The sequence below is a fragment of the Melopsittacus undulatus genome, chromosome 4 (assembly GCF_012275295.1).
Source record: "Melopsittacus undulatus isolate bMelUnd1 chromosome 4, bMelUnd1.mat.Z, whole genome shotgun sequence".
Lineage (NCBI taxonomy): Eukaryota > Metazoa > Chordata > Aves > Psittaciformes > Psittaculidae > Melopsittacus > Melopsittacus undulatus.
In genome coordinates this window covers 92,817,718-92,837,720 of record NC_047530.1, presented here as the reverse complement: position 1 = coordinate 92,837,720, position 20,003 = coordinate 92,817,718, and the positions used below count along the sequence as shown (strand labels likewise).

General features: G+C 39.5%; 1 protein-coding gene across 1 annotated transcript in view; it reads right to left on the bottom strand.

The window, feature by feature from the left end:
* Nucleotides 1-20,003, bottom strand: part of WDFY4 (WDFY family member 4) — a 136,954-nt gene that overhangs the window by 64,856 nt on the left and 52,095 nt on the right. Inside the window, exons 30-38 of the mRNA XM_013130246.3 lie at nt 19,023-19,148; nt 18,398-18,559; nt 18,109-18,306; nt 16,506-16,623; nt 15,801-15,958; nt 15,125-15,363; nt 12,259-12,368; nt 10,549-10,740; nt 9,864-10,003 (exon numbers count right to left, since the gene is read on the bottom strand). Coding sequence (XP_012985700.2) covers nt 9,864-10,003; nt 10,549-10,740; nt 12,259-12,368; nt 15,125-15,363; nt 15,801-15,958; nt 16,506-16,623; nt 18,109-18,306; nt 18,398-18,559; nt 19,023-19,148 — 1,443 coding nt within the window. The remainder of the gene's footprint in view (nt 1-9,863; nt 10,004-10,548; nt 10,741-12,258; nt 12,369-15,124; nt 15,364-15,800; nt 15,959-16,505; nt 16,624-18,108; nt 18,307-18,397; nt 18,560-19,022; nt 19,149-20,003) is intronic.

The window sequence follows — 20,003 nt, the reverse complement described above, 5'->3', positions numbered from 1 at the left end:
AGGAAGTTGAAACAAAAAAGTAAAAAAAAAAAAAAAGGTTGAACTGTCACTTCTAAGTTAACAATTCTTTACTGAGCTCTGGAATGTTTTATGTCTGATTTTTTATTATTCATATATATATATATATCACTTAACACTCCTTCACCCCATAAATATTCAAGCTTGCCATAATAAACTCACATTGCATGATACACACACCACATATGCCACAGTTCATTCTTAAAGAAACATTACATCATTGGAGCTCTGCAGTTTGAGGCTGTCTTTGGGGAATTAAAGGCTATGTGTTGCATTACAGAACACACACACACACTGAAGTATTTGCCAAAACTCTTAATAAATAAAAATAAAACTTGCAGCAAAACAATTTTGGGCTTGGAAGAGCTTGGACTTGGCTGCATACAAAGAGAGCTAAAAGAAAGCCCAGATAACGAGATCCCTCACTGTGCCAAATAAATAATCCTATGGATGATAAGTGAGAATACCCATATACTTGTTTTGATGTATGTGCTTTAGTCATCTCTTGGTGAGGACTAGAACTAGTGATATTAGTTTAGATACTTTAGTTTTAGCTGCAATGCTACATGAATGCTTTTACTGTGTGAGCTTGTATATTTATAATATTTATTTTTCTCAGAAGAGCTAAAGTTGTAATCTTGTATAACACTTTTCACTGGTACATCTGAGAGGTCTTTATGAAATAGGTCAAATTCTTTAGCATACAGATGGGGAAACTAAGACAAGCTTCTGAAACATCCTGTCACTATGACCCGGTTGCAGGGAAAGGGGGTTTGGTGATGGGGAAAACCCAACCTGAATTAATCTGAAGCAACCCGATACACCAATAAAGAGGATGCATATGGTGACAACATGCAACAGTGAGAGGGAGAAATAATTTGATGAACCAGTTTGGAAATCCTTTTGGCCCTTATGTTCCCAATCACAGATCATATTCTAATTTGTTTGATTTACCAGATATTATATCACAGGAAGAGTCTACATATTTTTTTTCCTCTAGCTTAAACTTTTGCAATTCTACATGTAAGTTTTTTGATCTAGTTACTGCTATTCAAGCAGTCACTAGGTTTTAAGAAAATATTCCATGGGCACAGAAAAACTGAAGAGCAGGTAAAGAGCTCTCAGGGACAGAACAAACCTCATGTAAACAGCATATGTGACAGTGGCGAAGAGCTTATGCATGGCAGAAACAGATTCAATAAATAACTATGTTTCAGGATGTGTTTGAGCATATACTTCACAACTCTTATACAGGTTGTCTGCTACTGAAGAGGGGCAGATTTGCCTTTAACCCAAGCATTTAAGGCACACACATACAAATAACATATACACATCACCTGAACTTTGAAAGTAGCAAATCAACATGCTTAAAAACTCTATGGGTGATGACTGCAAAGGAGGGAAACAGGAAATTAGCATCATTAGAATGAGAAAAATGACATGATACTGATGTGATACACACATCCGACCTCAAATCAAACAGCAAATCTGCATTTTTTTCTAACGAAGAACACTAAGAAAATGCCATTTAGCAAAGAGCAAACTGTTGAGTTTTAGTTAAGTATGTATCTCCCAGCAGCTCAACATTAAATGGCATCTGCTTGTGGTGTAGCATTGCTCCTCTTGACAGCCCCACATCCTAGTCCTGTACTCTGGACTTCAAGCACTAGCCAGCATGGATCTCCTGCCACCTAAGAACCTAAGCTCTTCTGAGTTCTGAAAACTATCTTGTATTGACTTCAGTTCTCATGCTGCTGCTTTTTCCACACACTTAACGAGATTTTCCCCTCCTGACATGCACAATTAAAGCCCAATACTTCTGGTCCTTTCTTACTAAATCAGAGAGAATAAATCAATCCTTTCTTCATCAGCATCACAAGCAGAGGATAAGATTACAGCTAACATGGCAGTTTTACAGAGAAGAATAGAAGTGTTATAGTAAATTACAAGAACTGGGTGAAGTCTCCAATTCACCACCCTTTTATATTCAGATACAGGGACAAAGTGCATAACATCTCCAAATCTACTAGTGTTGCTGAATCTAACATGCTGAATCAGGGACACAGCAAACAGTAAGCCACCCATCTTGTCATCAGACTACTTTTTAAGTAATTGCCTATGCATTAGGAAGCGAGTAGGTTCATTTCTAAAGAGGAAAAATGTTTCATTAGTCACAAGGTAACAAGCATTAATCCAAGGAAGATAGCATTTTCCTTAGCAGATTAAAGAGCAGTTTATGCTAGTCCTTTGCATACACTCTCCACATTATGGTTTGTTTACACTCTTTTGAATCACAAAATTGTTATAGCCATGTGGATTTTATTGTTGCTTTGCCAAAATTCATTTTGTTTTTCAACAGACTGTAGTTCCAGCAGTTAAGTGTTGCATGGAAGCTTCGTGCCTCAACCCACTAGGAGGTTAATGCACGATGCCAACTGTTCCTAAGGATCATGGATGGATTCCTGGCATCGCCAGTTGGTTGGGGAATAGCAAACTTAATGAGAAAAAAATCAGTTTTTCAGTGCATCATAAATGTACCCACACAGAGGGATGGGTTTCAAGATGATAAACCCAAAGTATAGTGTTCATGCATTAAGACTTCTAAACTGTATTTGTCAGCTAAACTCTGGGAGCACAGAAGCATTACTAATATAGCAACGATATATATGTATGTATGTATGTATGCATGTATGTATGCATGTGTGCATACATACACTCCTTCAACAGATGATACTACTGAAGAGGTGAATTCCTGGAAGAACCAATAACTTGTACCCTAATAACAAAAAAGGACAGTGGGAGGCAAGACATGTTTGTTATTTAATCCTATCTCTGGGAATTCTGTGTCTTTGGGATAATTCACTCAACCTCTTGATGGACTCCTGTTGATATTTCCATCCTGTTACAGCAGAGATATTACCTTTTTACCTCTAGTGGAAGGTGAAGGTAAAGGCATTATGGGGAACAGCAATGGGGTCATTGAATCGTGGCTTTTATTTAAGAAAAATGTGCACTTCTAATCCTTTAGCTGACAAAAGAATTCTGTAAACTTTAACATATGCTTAGAGATCAGAGTACAGAATACAAAGAAACATCTCTTCCCTGGTCCCTAAAAATATCAATTTTCCTAAAATAACATGCATTTAAAGGTGACAACACTACTTCTGGAGATTTTTAGTGCCTGTAGAACAATCCTGGACTCCTCAAGCAGAAAGCATTAATTGAACACAGATAAGCATAACCAAGCTTTATCCTTAATTTGTCTAACAAGGATGAGAACAAGAAATCAACGGCCACAGACTTCAGCACAGGGTAGTGAACTTTACTCTCACCTAGAAGAAACATTTAATTTCATCTTAGAGATATTCCTATGACCTCCCTTAATTTCCTGCTCTCTATTTGCATGTGCTGCCATCCAGTCCACGCTCTGCACAGTTTTCAGTCCCTGCTGTCTTATATAAAAACTTAGACTTAATTTTTTTGGTACCCAGACTCCTGTGTGTATTTTACACTGCTGCTTGCATGAGGTGAGACACCATATATAAAATCATAACTCGTTGATAAGCAAGTTTGTTAATAATTATTTTCCTTATAAAGATTCTAATAATAACTAACATGATTGAAAAAATGCATTCTTTTACTTTAAAAATAGAACAAACACAGAACTTAAAAATTAACGAATAATGAAAAATAGTTCTCTGGTGGGAAACTGTGGATGAGAATGTTGATTCCACTCAAAGTTTTAAAAAAAAATATAAGTTTGATTCAGTTTAAATTGTCAGTTCAGGCTTCTGAATCAAACAATCCATATAAAGTAACTTAAAACAATTTATTTCAGAATTTTTGTATATGACATACTTGATCCAAGAGATATGAAAAAAATACTTGTCTTTCTATATATTCAGCAAAGAAAAAATAATTCTATTTCAGTGGCTAGCACTTTTTTCTGTTTTTTTCCTGCAACCAAATAAAACTCTGCTTTCATCCACATTAATACCATTCAACTCTCTGGGTATCACCTCTGTTATATGAAAATAAAACTCTACAACCAGAAGCTCTTGATAGATGAGATTTTAATATCGACAGCTTAAAACATTTAACTCTACTCACTGAAATAGTTTACTCAAGCTTAAACCTGAACCAGACAGAATCTCTAGCTTGAAAGGCAGAAGTATATTTTAAAGTATGCTAGAAGTAAAAAGAAAACATCTTTTCATACATTTTTAATTAAATGAAGGGACTTCACTGCCGTAGGACACCACTGCGTTTAAAATCACAGAACTTCTCCTGACCAGTTACCCAGAAAAAGTTTTGCAAGGGGTATTATGTCTTCTAATTCAGGTTTTAATATGAAACTGATATAGATTAAGAAAAAAAAAATTGCTAGGATAATTTTTCTACCGTGCATTGTGCTGTCATACACCATCTCCTGCAACAACCCATACTGGATTTTTATGGGCCAGACTTTCGGGATAGCAGCTTGTGGATCTGAGTCAGCCTAATAATTTGTATTCATCAACATACAGCCTTTATATTTCAACTTCTCTGATAAACAGTTATCTTCAATGCACGTGGAAATTATTCCCGTATATTCCAAAAAGCTTAGTGATTTGTATTACATAAAATCAGACAGCTCTACATTTGATGTTATCATGCAGCTCTTATTTAACTTATTGACCTGTTGAATTATTACTTTAAGATCTTGTAAACAATCTGAAAATGATAAATGAGCAATGTGTCAGACAGCTGCTTAAAAGGACATAAACATTTCTGTGTTCAAAGTTAAAGAAACTTTTTCCAGCTTGCAGCAGCATACTGTAATTTAGCTTTGAGCCAGTTATTAAACAAGACAATAATATTATAATGGAAAATGTTTAATATACATCATTAATAGTAAAGTGCCTACATTCATCAAAGTAAAAAAATGTGTGCTATGAGCAGTTTTGAAATGAATATTTGATTCCTAACTTCCCTTGTGCATCTAATGACATGCTAATTTACATTTTAATTACTTCCTGAGAAATCAAAGCATTTGTTGACAGAAGAACATAATGTCAACTTCATGGTGCACTGTTGGTGGATAGTTAATGAACTTAATTAGATAATTAGTGATGTTAACTATTCTTCTATTATGAAGATAAAGATGTTACACAAATGTTGATCTATTCAAAGGAATATCATTCTGTTTGCTTGTTTTAACTTAGTTAACTTGAAAAGCTGGTAAAAGCCCAAGTAAGTGGTAAGAAAAATATTTCAGTGATAATTGTGATTTTGTTTCAAATATTTCTATCATCTTCATTTCAGCTACTGTGAACTAAGTTGAGCTTGTTCATCCTTCATTCCAAATTAGCAAATTTTTTTTGTTCAAGGCCGCCCTGGAATAGATTTTATGTCTTGACAGTGACTTAAGTCTCAGCCAAGAGGTCTTTTCTCGAAGCTCCTGACTTCAGGAAGTAATTCACAGGGATAGAGAAGGCTCTCACTGAAATTTTGATGCAGTTGTCTTTTACAGGTTTGCTGTGGGTTTAACAATTTGGCTGCTACTTACAAAAGTAAATACAAGAAATGGGCTCTTATTATACAGTCAACTAAAGAAAAATTAATTATTCCTAGTAAAGCCAAAATTTGCACCCAGTATCTTCTGGTTCATAGAGCTACACCATTAAATGCTCTTTTGCTGTTAGCTCTGCAGTGACATTGCATATGCTAAGGGCAGCAGAGCAGAAACTGAGCTACCCATCAAACTGCTCAGAAGTCCTTAAGAGTTCAAAGGCCGCCTTCTCCCATCATTTAACTAGAAGCAATTCTTTTGCAATGGACAGAGTGACAAAACTAGCACAAGGGAGGTCAGATATCGGCTTGTTATCTATAGCTGTCTTCACAAATGTATGTTTGCTGACCAAAATCCTACTCTAAAGTTTCTGGTTTTGCAATTAAAAGTTAGAAGGTCTCAATTAACCTCTTTATTCTGAAGTCTGGGATTAAAAATACGTTTTCTATTTCATTCTCTCATGGTACATGGGTCTCTGGCATAAAAGAATGTAATTAATTAACCAAAACAGAAGAGGACAAGCATGATCAGGCCTACTTTAAAACTTGGGAGGCTTTATATATCTTGTATAGAAGAACAACCTCATCTACACTCCTGAAGCAGTGTGTCTTACAGCCATTAGAAGTATGCTGCTTGTATCCCTGTTCAGGCACTCATCCTCAAGAAGAACCTCATGACACTGCATGGTAGAAGCTGTTGACTCATTTACAGCTTATCAAAATATGATTGTTATAGTGGTCCCTTGATGCCCTTGCAGCTTGTTGAAGATGACAAAAATAATTGGCCATTGCTAACCTAAAAATTACATACATATCCTATGGGAGGATGAAGAGCAAGAGATCAGAAGTCTCACTTTGAAACAGAAAAGTAAATGCTTTGAAAACCTTTGGCATTGCATTCAGTCTTATAGACCCTCCTGCTGGCAAATTTACCTGTCAACTGTAAGCATTAAAAAATCTGACTTTCTACAGTGCTCTTCTTGCTTTTCCATGGCTACTCAAATTTCCAAGAAAGCACAAAAAGGCAATTACCAGAGCAGATCATTGGCATTCTAACTGAAATGTGATCATGCTTTCGCTTCTGAATGACCATACCTTCCAGACATAGCCCAGATCACAGCATGAGATAGCGAAGTAGATTCAGAAATACTGGGAAAACACAACTCCATTTGATTACCAACTCTGACATTTGTCACCAAATTGCAGGGAATTGCCTTCACTGGTACTGGAGATCCTGAGTGAAAGCACAGCGGAAACATGGGGACTGACCATTTCGTGGAGTGATGTCGTGGTTTAAACCAAGTCCACACAGCTCGTTCACTCCCCCCCCCCCCCCCCCCCCCCCCCCCCCCCCCCCCCCCCCCCCCCGCTCCCCCAACTACCGGAGAGTTGGGAAGGAGAATCCAAAGAATGTAGCCCCCACGGATTGAGATAAGCACAGTTTAATAGCTAAGGTATAACATAAATCACTCCTGCTACTACTACTGCAAACAATAATGATAAAGCCAATAACAAGTGAAGAGAATACAACATCTCACCAGCCACCGACCCATAACTCACCCCACCCTGACCGACTGAGCACCGACCGATACCTCCTCCATTCCCCCCCAGAGCTCCAGCCCTTCCGGCTCTCTCCCAGTTACCTCCTGGGTATGATGTGCTATGGTATGGAATACCTCTTTGGCTAGCCTGGGTCAGGTGTCCTGTCTCTCCTTCCTCCGGGCTTCCCCTCCTCCCTGGCAGAGCATGAGCTCAGAAAAAGGCCTTGAACAAACCAAACACCCGAGCAGTAACTCAAAACATGCTATCAGCAACCGTTCTCAGCCCGAAAGTCAAAACACAGCACTGCACCAGGTACCAAGAAGGAGAAAAATTACTGCTACTGCTCAAACCAGGACAAGTGAATAGGTTGAATTTTGCTGGTTTTTACAGATTGAGGATTTGGTCTCAAAACCACTCTTTTATCTTGTAAATGACAGCAGGTGAAAAGTGAATAGTTTTGAAGAGTTTTGTTGTTGTTGTTTTGTTGGGTTTTTTTTTTTGGTGTTTTTTTTTTTTTAATCTGCAGCAACTTCTGCATGAACTTCCTAATTTGATTCCTTTATTGACTGAAAATCAACAAATAATGAAGTAACCAACTCATTTCCTTTTTCTATTGAGCAAAGTTTAGAAATCCTGGCTCAGTTTCTGCACTTTTGTCAAATTTAATAAGTTTTGCTCAGTTAGGAACAATCATGCTTAGCTCTTGGTAAATGAAAGGATTTTTTTTTTTCACTATGAGATTTAAATTCTTTGTCTCTCAATATGCAGTTCACGATGCTATTTGGCCTTGTATTGCAATGTTTCAGTCAGGTGCCTATTGCTGTAGGACATACAGGTCTATACTAGTAGTAGTGAAGGCAGAGGCCAGAATCTGAAGATTTTTCCACAAGTGAATACAGAAGGCACCCAAGACACAGCAAATTATTCAAAATCACATTACAACACTTCCTAAAGTGACTACCTAAGTGAGGTCAAAAATACAAGTTAAAAGCACAATTATCATGTACTTTTAACTTAACTTGTGCTCCCAGCTTCCTTTGATATGGAATTTTTTACTATTTACCTTACTTGTGAAGTGTACAAAGAAAAAGGAATGTTACGGAGCAAAGAAATTAATTTCTTCCTCTTAGATTTCATCTCCGTGAAAAGTGCATCAAACTCTTTCAAAGAGGCTGGAGGGAGAAAGGGGAAGAAGGAGAAGATTTGGAGCTGTAGTTTGATATCTCATTGAGAGGAACAATTTATCAGAGCTATGGAGCTGTCAGACTTTGACATGATAAGGAATAACACCGAATGAGTAATGTTTCCTCCAAAACCAGCTCCTTTAATTACAAACCGCTTCCTTGCAGAAGAGAGACAGAAGATGCAGAAACACCAATTTCATGCACTTGTGCCTGAGTAATGTCTTCGCACTGCCTTTTCCAGATGGCAACCTCTTCACTGGAGGAACTAATGATGTGGGCATATTTAGGAAAAAACCAATAACGGAGTCTTTAACCTTCAACAGCAAAAAGCATGTTGTACAAAATGTTCCTTGGGATACATTTACAAATATCAATTACATTGCTCACTGAGGTGTAATCAGCTGTAATAATCAAAATTAATTTTAAAAAAATAATTAAACAGACCCCAGGGCAAATAGTCGATGCTCTTGCAGTATGACATCACAGTCTACAGATGTACCTGGGAAGAACTTGCTCACTCTGTAAGCAGCAAAGTGATATTAAGGAAAAGGAAGTATTCTGTGACATGCTGAGAAAAAGCTTGCAGCTCAGTAAGGTACTATCAGACACATTACTTGGGAATCATAAACTTCCTCACCCATACATCTGGAACTGAAACAGCCATCATTGGTTTAAAGCTACAATCTGCTATAGCTTGAGTTAGAGGGTTAAGACTCCCAAACTGATGCTGTATCAGACTCACTGTCTCCTCAGCAGGAGAAAAAAAGACATTAATATGTTCAGCACTGCAGTGACACAAGCTCAGTCCAAAGCTCTGACTATTCTGTCAATGCACTGCTGCTCTATCCTATAGCTAGTTACTATAGCCCTAACCTACTTACGTAACATCTAACCGATGCTTTTTATTTGTACTTCTGATGCCCAGCAAAAACATGGAAATGGCCCTCTCAGCAAAGGAGGAGCTTACACATGGAAAACATAGTCCAGCTGCATTGCTGACAGTGGAAATGCTGCATACCTTAAAGACACATTCCTGGTTTGTATAAGCACTTCTTTCTTTATCTCTTGAGGCTCAACTAAAATGTGGACCTTTAATACTTCATAATGAGTATAAAGTGAAAGGACAGCACCATGGTAATACCTGATGGTTTTTACTAATTTAGTGCCTGAAGGGCAAGATTTACATAAGTGACGTAAGTCAAAAGCTGCAGTGAAGCCAGCATCCTCTCACCTTGCTCTGACCCAAGAGAGCCCTGTGAGCACAAACACACACAGGTTGGTTAGGTTTTTCCTTTCAAGTGCAATAGTTAGGCCTCAAGCAAAAAGTACGCATTAATACATAATATGTTAATTAAATCTGCCAACTGAAGTTCTTCATATCAATGACTATTTTTTAGTGATTATTTCTAGTAGTCTAGAAAAGGAACTTTAACTGCAATAGGTGTCTTGTTTACAATGGTACATTTCAACAGACATACTGAGAAGTCTCCCAAGACCAGACAAACTCTTCAGAGCTGTATAAAAGGCAGACCAGTGACACAGTCAAGGAAGACAAAGAGCAGAAGTTACCTCAGATTTGCATGTAATTTCCTTTGTGTTTCGACCAGGCATCAATTTCATAGCTGAAGAGAGGCTTTCGCTCCAGGAATTGTGCTTGCCTTGTGTCAGGCCTGGCCCTGATTTATGCTGGAGAAGCTTCTTTTCAGACGCTGTGGGTCAGAACAGAAAAAAAAAAAGAAGCTTGTAAGACTTGAAGTTGAGCCTGTGGGAAGGTAGAGGATTTGTATCCCTGTTACACAAGACACAAGAAAATGGCAGTGCCTCACTCCAGCTGAATTGCCCTTCTATATATAGGAAAATCATTGAATTAACAGGTACTCCACAAATCTTTAAAAACCTCACAGAGGTCTGACAGATCTGTTTAATTACACAGACATGAACTTTGAGTCACTGCAGCACTATGCACATTGGGACACTCTTCCTCACCCAGTTATCCTTCCTTTTAAATTCTCCTATGGAAAACAATTGTTAAGCCCTACAAAATCACCCATCATCATCTGTGATTACAGAAGGGCTAGGGCATGACACAGAAAACAATCACAGTTCTTGATGACAGTCCCCAAGAATCTGCTTTATCTAGCAGGTGATGTGCAGAGGAAGGGTATAACCAAAGTATCAGTGACTTTCCATTAAGTGCTACATTTCCTGCAATGTCTTTGCTTACTACAATGAGTATTCCATAAAAGACAGAGACCTATCAAGTGTTGCCAAGCTTTTGTCATAATTTCTTCCCATAAAGGAGTGATTTCTGTTAACTTCATATCCCTTTCTCTATCATTTCCTTTTACAGAAAGATCCATCTTGTAAGTCTCCTCCAGAGCCTGCCGCCTCTGAGAAATGAGCTGCTTCCAGATGACTTCTACTATTTTCAGAATCTCCTGATGCACTAGGAAACAAAAAAAACTACAAATTAAAAATCATTTTTTGTGTAACAAGTCAAGCATCAGATAAAGGAAAAACATCTCATTTGGAACAGCATTGGTCCAGAGTAACAGCTAGAGTCAGAGAAGTTGCTCAATTTTGCTTACTGCCTCCATAGGTTCTAAGACAGACTACTTAGTCTAAAACAGAAACCAGCAAGTCATTACTTTTACTATATTTCAACTTTCTGAAAGAAACAAATAGGAGTGATAGATTATTCTAACTTGTTTCTGCCTTCGAAAACCATCTCATCAGAATTTGGATGATCCTACTATCATACACAGAATGCTAAAGCACATAAAGGACATTCCTTTACGTTGCCAAACTTTATTAGAGATGGTGGGTGGAGGGTAACTGAGTCATGGAATAATGTGACATAGCAACAGGATGCTCTATAAGGAAGTGTTGATCTGTTTTGCTGTACTTCCCTTCAAAACAGACTTATTTGGTTGCACCATATCCAAACCAATATTTATACAAAAAAAAGAGCACTATTCTGTTGTACAGTGCAGCTCAGCCTCCACACTGAATCCAGCCCCCGAATTTTACAGTTTTTCTCTTAAAAGAGCAAAATGTTTCTTCCTGTGTACAACAGACAGAAGCTTTGTACAGGCCTTGAGAAAAGAAATAGAGCTACAAATAGTATGTATGTGGGCACTGATACTGGCCACTGTCATGGTTTAAGCCCAGCCAGTAACTCAGAACCATGTAGCTGCTCACTCACTTCCCCCTCTTCCTCCCCCACCAGCTCCTGGAGGGATGGGGAGGAGAAATTAGATAATGTAACTCCCACAGGTTGAGATAAGAACAGTTTAGTAACTAAGGTATAAAACAAATCACTGCTGCTGCCACCAATAATAATAATGATAAGGGAAATAACAAGGGAAGAGAATACAACCTCTCACCACCCGCTGACCAACACCCAGCCCGACCTGAGCAGTGATCTAACCCTTCCGGGTAACTGCCTTCAGTTTATATACTGGGCATGATGTGATGTGGTATGAAATACCTCTTTGGTTAGTTTGGGTCAGGTGTCCTGTCTCTGCTTCCACCCAGCTTCCCTTCTTCCCTGGCAGAGCAAGAGACTCAGAAAGTCCTTGGTCAGAGTAAACATTATTGAGCCACAACTAAAAATATCGGTGTTATCAGCGCTGTTCGCAGACTGAAAGTCAAACCATAGCACTGCATCAGGTACTGAGAAGGAGAAAAATGACTGCTACTGCTGAACCCAGGACAGCCACAACAAAGGAAGAGGTCTCCAGACTGATGCCCATCACTCCTGAACATGTGGGGTGTGAATTTTGAATAAAGAGGTATGATGCAAGCACAAGTAATTTTTAGCACAACTTTCTCTATGTTGTGCTTACAGTGCCTATACACTGAAGAAGCAATTAAGTAGCACTTGCACAAGCTACTCTGATAACTATTTAAGCTAGGCAATTTCCTTCTCAGTAAGTCAAAGGCAATATGTGCTATACATTACCATCATCTGGAGTAGGCAGATTGCCCCTTTCCTCTTCACTGGGTGTGAGGAAAATTTTGTGATACGAAGCCAGCTTTGGTTTTGCATCCACCCCAAAACCTTCTGAGTAGCTGTGACAAAGAAAAAAATAGGAGGGCACATGAGTTATTTTTCCACATCCACTCCAATTCATTTAGTAGGTCAATATTTCCAGGCTTGAGGACTTACATGATACTGGAGGATTTACAAGAGGTGGGAACTAAACCACTGCCAGTCTGGTTTTTGAAGTCAAGGAGCAGTCACCAAGATCCTACAGATCACTCTGTTACATATGCTTACCCCTGCACTTCTTAGTGCACTTCTATGTACCATTCATCTCAATTAGCTAGAACACAGGGGCTGTATTAATGTAGCCAGATTGCATCCAAATTTCTTACACTTCCCCTAAGCATCTTGTATGCTGTCACTTTGCTCTGAGTTTCTTCACTAGAGGTATCTGCCCTTACGTGGGAAACACTACCTGAACTGCTTGCCTAATCTAACTTCTTTGCACCAGTGACTGTTCATTCAGTTTATAAAGCACTCCGCACAAACAAGCTGCGAACTTTAGCACCATGATATTAGTATCAGTTAGATTATAGTTGAGAACATCACCATGGCCATTAAAGTTAATAGTGTTTTGGGAGTGGAATGTGTGTCAGGTAATTTAGCAGTCAGTAGGTAAAAGATACCAGGTATTTCAGCACAGCTGTAATACTTACAATAAATACAACAGGCTCAGTTAAGAGAACCAGGACTCGGTCACAGAAGTGTTGTCAATAATATATATATTATATAGAAGCACTAGTAATATACTGCGTTCTTTCAATTACAAAAAGGCACTACTACATGGGAGAGTCAGACCTCTTGGGTATGCAAAGCTGCCATTTTAATTTTGGATTTCCTTTTAAATACCACAATTCTGATTCCCTGGGTTTCCTATGTTTGGATTTTGGATATATTAATGTATATATTAATGTAATATATTTAGAAAAATAATTATGTTTTCTGCTCTTGCTACATACAAGCAACCTTTACCCCATCTCAACAGTTTTGCCCTGGAAATTATTATCAGACTGGAATGAGAACAATCAAGAAAAGACCACAGGAAGTGCAACTTATTTCTGTTGTGATATTGTGTTAATGGATTCAATTCAGACCAACTAAGCAGCACAGAAGGTTTGAACTGAGACAGCAAACATCATTATAGCAAATAAAGCACAACCTAATATTGTTTTTTTTTTAACAAAACACAGTTTTAAAAATAATTCCCCATCTTACACTGTAGAATCATAGAATCATAGAATAGTTAGGATTGGAAAGGACCTCAAGATCATCTAGTTCCAGCCCCCCTGCCATGGGCAGGGACACCTCACACTAGACCATATCACCCAAGGCTTCATCCAACCTGGTCTTGAACACTGCCAGGGATGGAGCATTCACAACCTCCCTGGGCAACCCATTCCAGTACCTCACCACCCTAACAGTAAAGAATTTCTTCCTTATATCAAGTCTAAACCTCTGCTGTTTAAGATTCAACCCGTTACCCCTTGTCCTATCACTACAGTCCCTAATGAATAGTCCCTCCCCAGCATCCCTGTAGGCCCCCTTCAGATACTGGAAGGCTGCTATGAGGTCTCCATGCAGCCTTCTCTTATCAAGAGTACCTCTGATACATCACCTGTAAAAATAGTGAAAAGAGTGGATATGGATGTTCTAGCCCTATCCAAGTCAATGGCAAAACTCCCAACTTCAGTATGACCAGGACTTTGCAGCTCAGATCCAAGTAACAATAACCATAACAGATTCACAAGACCCATGCACAATTTTATATAAATTTTAAAGGTACCCACACAAGAATAGCTGCTGGATCAGGAAAAACATCTCCCTAAATTAGTTCATGCAGATGTCTCAGAGACTGGCCACCTGCATGCTTAAGGAGTGATTCTAGCCCTTATCCCAGGAAGATTTCCAGATTCTCATTTTAATTATGGGGTTGTGAGCCAGCTCCACCAAAATCAGTTCAACCTTGTTAACTGCAGTTACTCCTCTGAAATGAGTAAGCTGCTAGAAATGCTGGATGAGTAAAACAGATACAACAAAGATGCTTTGGTTAGTAAAGAATAGCAATTAAACCTAAGTACAAATTTAAGGGCTCTACTTAGACAAACATGCAAGCTTGTCTGGGTGTCTCTGAAATGAGTTGCCCTTTTCAAAATGGAAAAAAAAAAAGTCACTGTTATTACCATCCAATATCCCTTGCTTATTACACCCACGAATGCATGCACTAGTCTGCCTTTGAGAAAGAGAGGTGGTAGGAAACTTTCTGCTTACTATTATATTTAAGGAAAAAGTAGCCTTCTAATACTGAGAACAGCTTATCCCTTCCACTTTCTTGCTGAAAGACAATCCATTGCCTCCAGAATACTGCCCACATTAGTAAATTTCCTATCCTCTAAATTAAATAATGAAAAATTGTGCCCAAAAAAATCTGTTGTTGTTTTTCGTGTTTAAGTCTATGAGGAAAACAGACATCTTTCTCTAAGTGGCTTTATTCTGACAGTTCAACAAACACCAAGTCAGAGGAGAAGGTTTGTCATATTTAAAGCAAACTGGTGCTTTAAACCCTCAGATCACTGAGCCCAATGAATCAAATGCTTTCTAGGATGCAGTACATGTACCACATCCAAAGTCCTTAGCCTATCTCAATATAGCTCAGTCTCAGCTTCTAGTGATTCACCAAAATAACTATTGCCCAACTTTTGTGAAAGCTCCCTCTCTGCATACGCTCCCATAGATAAAAGCACAGAGATGTAAACAAACACTATACTTAGATGAATATTAGTACCTGCCCGAATTCAGTTGGCAAAGGCAGTACATTAGGCAGACAGTAAAATTGTTATTTGAGTTGTAAGTTGCAAAAATAAGGTCCCACTGTTCCTGCAGGACATTGAGAGTGTTCAGGACATTAAACTGTTCAGGCAGCGACTGTTGCGGTCTGGATAGGCAGTATAGGATGGCTCTGTTTAGACAGCTGTACAGGGTATTGAGGAAAACTTCCTTTTGAGAAACTGAGCTTCCTAAGACCTGTGAAAACAAAACAGCAGAGTACTTGGCTTGCTCAAAGAACTCTCTCCCCAAGGATCCTCCCCTCTCACTTCATTTAAGCTGTTGCAAACTTATTTCAGCAAAATTCCTCTTAACTTCCTGTTAGATACAAATTCAATTTTTATGCATTTCTGCTGAAGTCCCCCGAATTGTGGAAGAGATTTATTCCTGTTCAGCAACATGTACATAGCCAACAGACAGCAGCACAAAGAAAGCTAACTATCTCTTCTTTATGCTGCACTATCTAGCTCTGATTGTCATTTAGAGCCATTATGTGCTCATGTAAGAAAACAGGAACATGCACAATTACCAAACTGATTACAGCCATCTTTTTGAGAATTGTGGTATTGCAATGTCAGTGTGAAAGAGCCCATTACAACATGCTGACAGTTGGAAGAAAAATTCATATAGCTCACCGCTGCAATCTGTTTGGCAGAGAAGATCAGGATTTGTTTGGGGTCAGCAGCAAACATTCTGCTGTTCAGTTTCTCAACCAGCTTCTGAGCAAAGTAAGCAATATTCATCATTGATACAGGCACAGTTGATTCTGAAGTGCCACGAGGATCACTGCTCCCTGGAGAGGTCACAAGAGGGTTGATTATTCCAAAACAAGATGAAATGCAATAATCCCCATGATGTGATATGTGAGGTTACTAGAGCTAAGAAGGAACAGTCTGAATACCATGTCTCAAACATGGACATGTCTAAGGAAGCTCCAGGTCTGTCAGAAATACTTCACTCAGTGCAGAAATGATGGCTCCATTCTAAGGGCAGAACCAGTCTCACTAAAATCATGAAGGACTGGAGCAACTAATAAACCAGAAAGGAAAGCAGCAACCACTAAATTATCATGGTTGTTTATAGAAGCACTCAAGAATAAAGCTGGATTTCTTTCTAAGTACTCCCTTTTTAATGTTCTGTTCTCTAAAAGAGAAAAAAGAGGCTCTCCAGAAAAATGGTAAAATCACAGTAATTTAAGCAAACTGGCCTACAGCTGGAGTGAATGGACAGTCCAGCCTGCTAGCTGAACTGTCCTTCCAGCTACTGCTTCGAAACATTTCAAGCAATTACATCTACATTCTAAATATCAGCTACCTAATGACCTGATTCTCACCACTCACCTCTTGGTCTTGTTTTCCCCTCGCCTTGGCTGGTAACATTGAAGACATCCATAGCAGACAGCAAAACTTTTGTCTGAAAATGTCTCTTTTGCTCACTGGTCGCATCTTCTGGAGAAGCCTATACAGTGACCATATACATATTAGTACTGCAGGACAACAGCCAGGAAATCAGACTCAAACTCAGTTTGATTTCATTGTATCTCTGGCAGATTATGTCTGTCAAAGAATCAGATTCAGCAGTTTTGCTAAAGGAAACAAATAGAAATTCCAAGAGGTACTCAGTACTATCTAATTCAAAATGCCCAATATTTCTCATAAACAACTAGACACCATATTAGGAAGGTGAAAGGAAAAGCAAGATAAGCAAGGACAACTACTCCACCTCACACACCTTAGCTCTTGCTTTGAGCACATGAAACAGCTGCTGCAAGATGAGGTTTCTCTGACAGCTAATCCACAGTGATACATAAATGCAGAGATTTGGTGTACTCCTCTGTGCAAGGCAACATAGCACCTCTTATGCAGAGTTTAGCAAGAGTGCATATGCGGAAAACTACTGGACAGCAGGTGAGATGACAGAACCTCACACCCTAGCTGGGAAAACAGGAAGAAATCCTACACAGGTCTACATTCTCTAGGTGACAGCCAGCACTGTTGCCCTCTGCACACTGAATACAAACAAGATTTGCACAGAGCCAGAAGCCAGGCTCACAGGTGATTCCCAAGACATCTTTCTCTCAGGGAACTTCAGCTCCATTAGCAGGCACAGGATTCAGACAGTCAAAAGAGTCATACTCTATTTTAAGCTGTACCAACCCTTGGGATGTTACTGCATAAGCCTTTTGGGAACTGCTGTTCCACAAAATTATTTAATTCATGACAGTTGCAGTCAAGCTTAAGTTCATTACTATTTGTATTACAAAGCGATGTCTGCATCAGAATTCATATCTGGAACACCTGGACTACTGACAAGTGGAGCTGAAGCCTAGATTTTTCATTTTCCTTTTCTTCAGGCTACTCTGACTCTTTCCAGTGCTTTGACTGATTGAAGTCCATGATTTAGACTCAGCTGCTACAGCTTGTATTAGTCTATACTAAAAGTGAAGACAGTTGTTTGGTTTTTTTTTATTTGAACAATGGAAAAGAATTATTGTCTCAAAACACAGTACATGGGAATGCTTTATGTGAAATTTTCTGTTCTCAGCAAATCCAAGGGCTGCTCTAGTGACAAGCAGGTATTAGTAGGGAAAAGAGTTATTTTTTTCACACCATACTTCAATATTGAATATTGCCTGTAAAACGCCTTTGTTGTTGCTTAGGGGCATCATTTTCTTAGTTCACATGAATACAGAGCAGGCAGAAAAGGCCTTTCTTCCCTGTTGAAAAGGTAAGAATTCCATTCCACTAAGCTGTCTTTCCAGATCTGCCAGGATCTTTTGAAAAGCTGTGATCCCATCCTTTTCCTAAACTGTTGAAAATGCTGAATGAAGACGTCTTCATCGCTGTTAGCACTTTTTTTCACTAGGACACTAGCAGGATACCTCCTGTCCTTCCACCCCCAGTGCAAGGTAGAGCAGCAAAGCCCGATGACTACAATAGAGACCTCAAGAAGCAGCTCAAGTGGATGCCCTTGTTTGTTTGCTGGGATGTTGACGAGACTGTCCATCAGGAGGACTTGCACAAAATCCCACACTTGTTTCTTGGCAGGGTGTGGTAGAAGTGGGAGAGAGGAGGGATCAGAACCGCCTTTCCCTTCAGCAATGACTGGACCATCAGGAGTCAAAAGGCCTTCAGCGCCTGCCTGTGGAAGTAGACAGCAATGCATTTTAAATTTTTCCTCCTAGCAACCCAACTCTGATCTGAAGGACTCATGCTGGCTTAGACACACATACCTTGGGTGGTCCAGAATGGAAAGCAACCATAGCCAAAGCTTTCAAGAAGTCAGGACAGTGCCAAACGGGGTCCTGAGTATAAATGTGATAGATCAAGCACAGAAATTGGATAACATTCCCTGGATAGGCAATTTCCCAGAAGGCTTCTGCATCTGTAACAGGCTGAACACAGACAAATGTGTATTTAGTCAAGGCACCACTCCTCTTGCTCATATAAGCTCATATTGCTCCTCTCTAGGTATTCTTAAACAACTAGGTAAATATGACATGGCCACAGAAGTCAGGCAAGGCACAAGCAGCCAACTCCCAGATTGAATACACCCAATCACAAAGATGGCATATCCTCATCCTCAAAAATGAAAAAAAAAAAAGGGGTAATGCTGTGTGTAGGATCTATCTCTGTGCTCAGAAGCTCTTAAACATGAGCCCATCACATCATCTGCTATGTACGTAACCAGACCAATAGCTATGCTGATGCTCAGAAGCATACTGTTATGCTCAGTAGTTCCCTGTGAGGGCAGAGAAAGGTTAGTGGCTACAAGTGAAGACTGCTACTGACACCTGATATTCTCAGGTAGTTTATTCTGCCCTTCACACTGCACTGTCCTTGCAATAAAATGCTTACCTTGTCCACAGTGACTCTAACCATTTCCAGCAGTAAAGCAGCTGCCTCTGGACACAACCCAATTTTGAGGACATTCTCCATAAGGTGGTGCTGTAAGATCCACTGCAACATAGACTCAAGATCTTTCTACAAAAGAAGGAAAGTTATTTCAAGATGAGATGTGAATTATATAGGATACATTAGGAAAAATGCCTGCTCTCCACACCATAAAAAACACTAAAATATTTTCATCTCCAGCAGCTCCTTCTTTACCTATTAAATATGGTTCCCCAGTGTCGTGGTTTAAACCAAGTCCGCACAGCTCGTTACTCACTCCCCCCCCCTTGCTCCCCCAACTACTGGAGAGTTAGGAAGGAGAATCCAAAGAATGTAGCCCCCACGGATTGAGATAAGCACAGCTTAATAGCTAAGGCATAACACAAATCACTCCTGCTACTACTACTACAAACAATAATGATAAAGCAAACAACAAGTGAAGAGAATACAACATCTCACCAGCCACCGACCCATAACTCACCCCACCCTGACCGACCGAGCACCAACCGATACCTCCTCCATCCCCCCAGAGCTCCAGCCATTCCTGGTCTCTCCTGGTTACCTCCTGGGTATGATGTGCTATGGTATGGAATACCTCTTTGGCTAGCCTGGGTCAGGTGTCCCGTCTCTCCTTCCTCCCGACCTCCCCTCCTCCCTGGCAGAGCATGAGCTCAGAAAAAGGCCTTGGACAAACCAAACATTTGAGCCGTAACTCAAAACATACTTGCTATCAGCAACCGTTCTCAGCCCGAAAGTCAAAACACAGCACTGCACCAGCTACCAAGAAGGAGAAAAATGACTGCTACTGCTCAAACCAGGACACCCAGGATAGCACTAATGGATTGTCTTTTGATATACATCTTTGGCACTGCTGGGACAAAACTGCCTTATGACTTCTCAGGACACTGGAGGGAATTACCAAATCCACTGATTCTGAAACTTTAA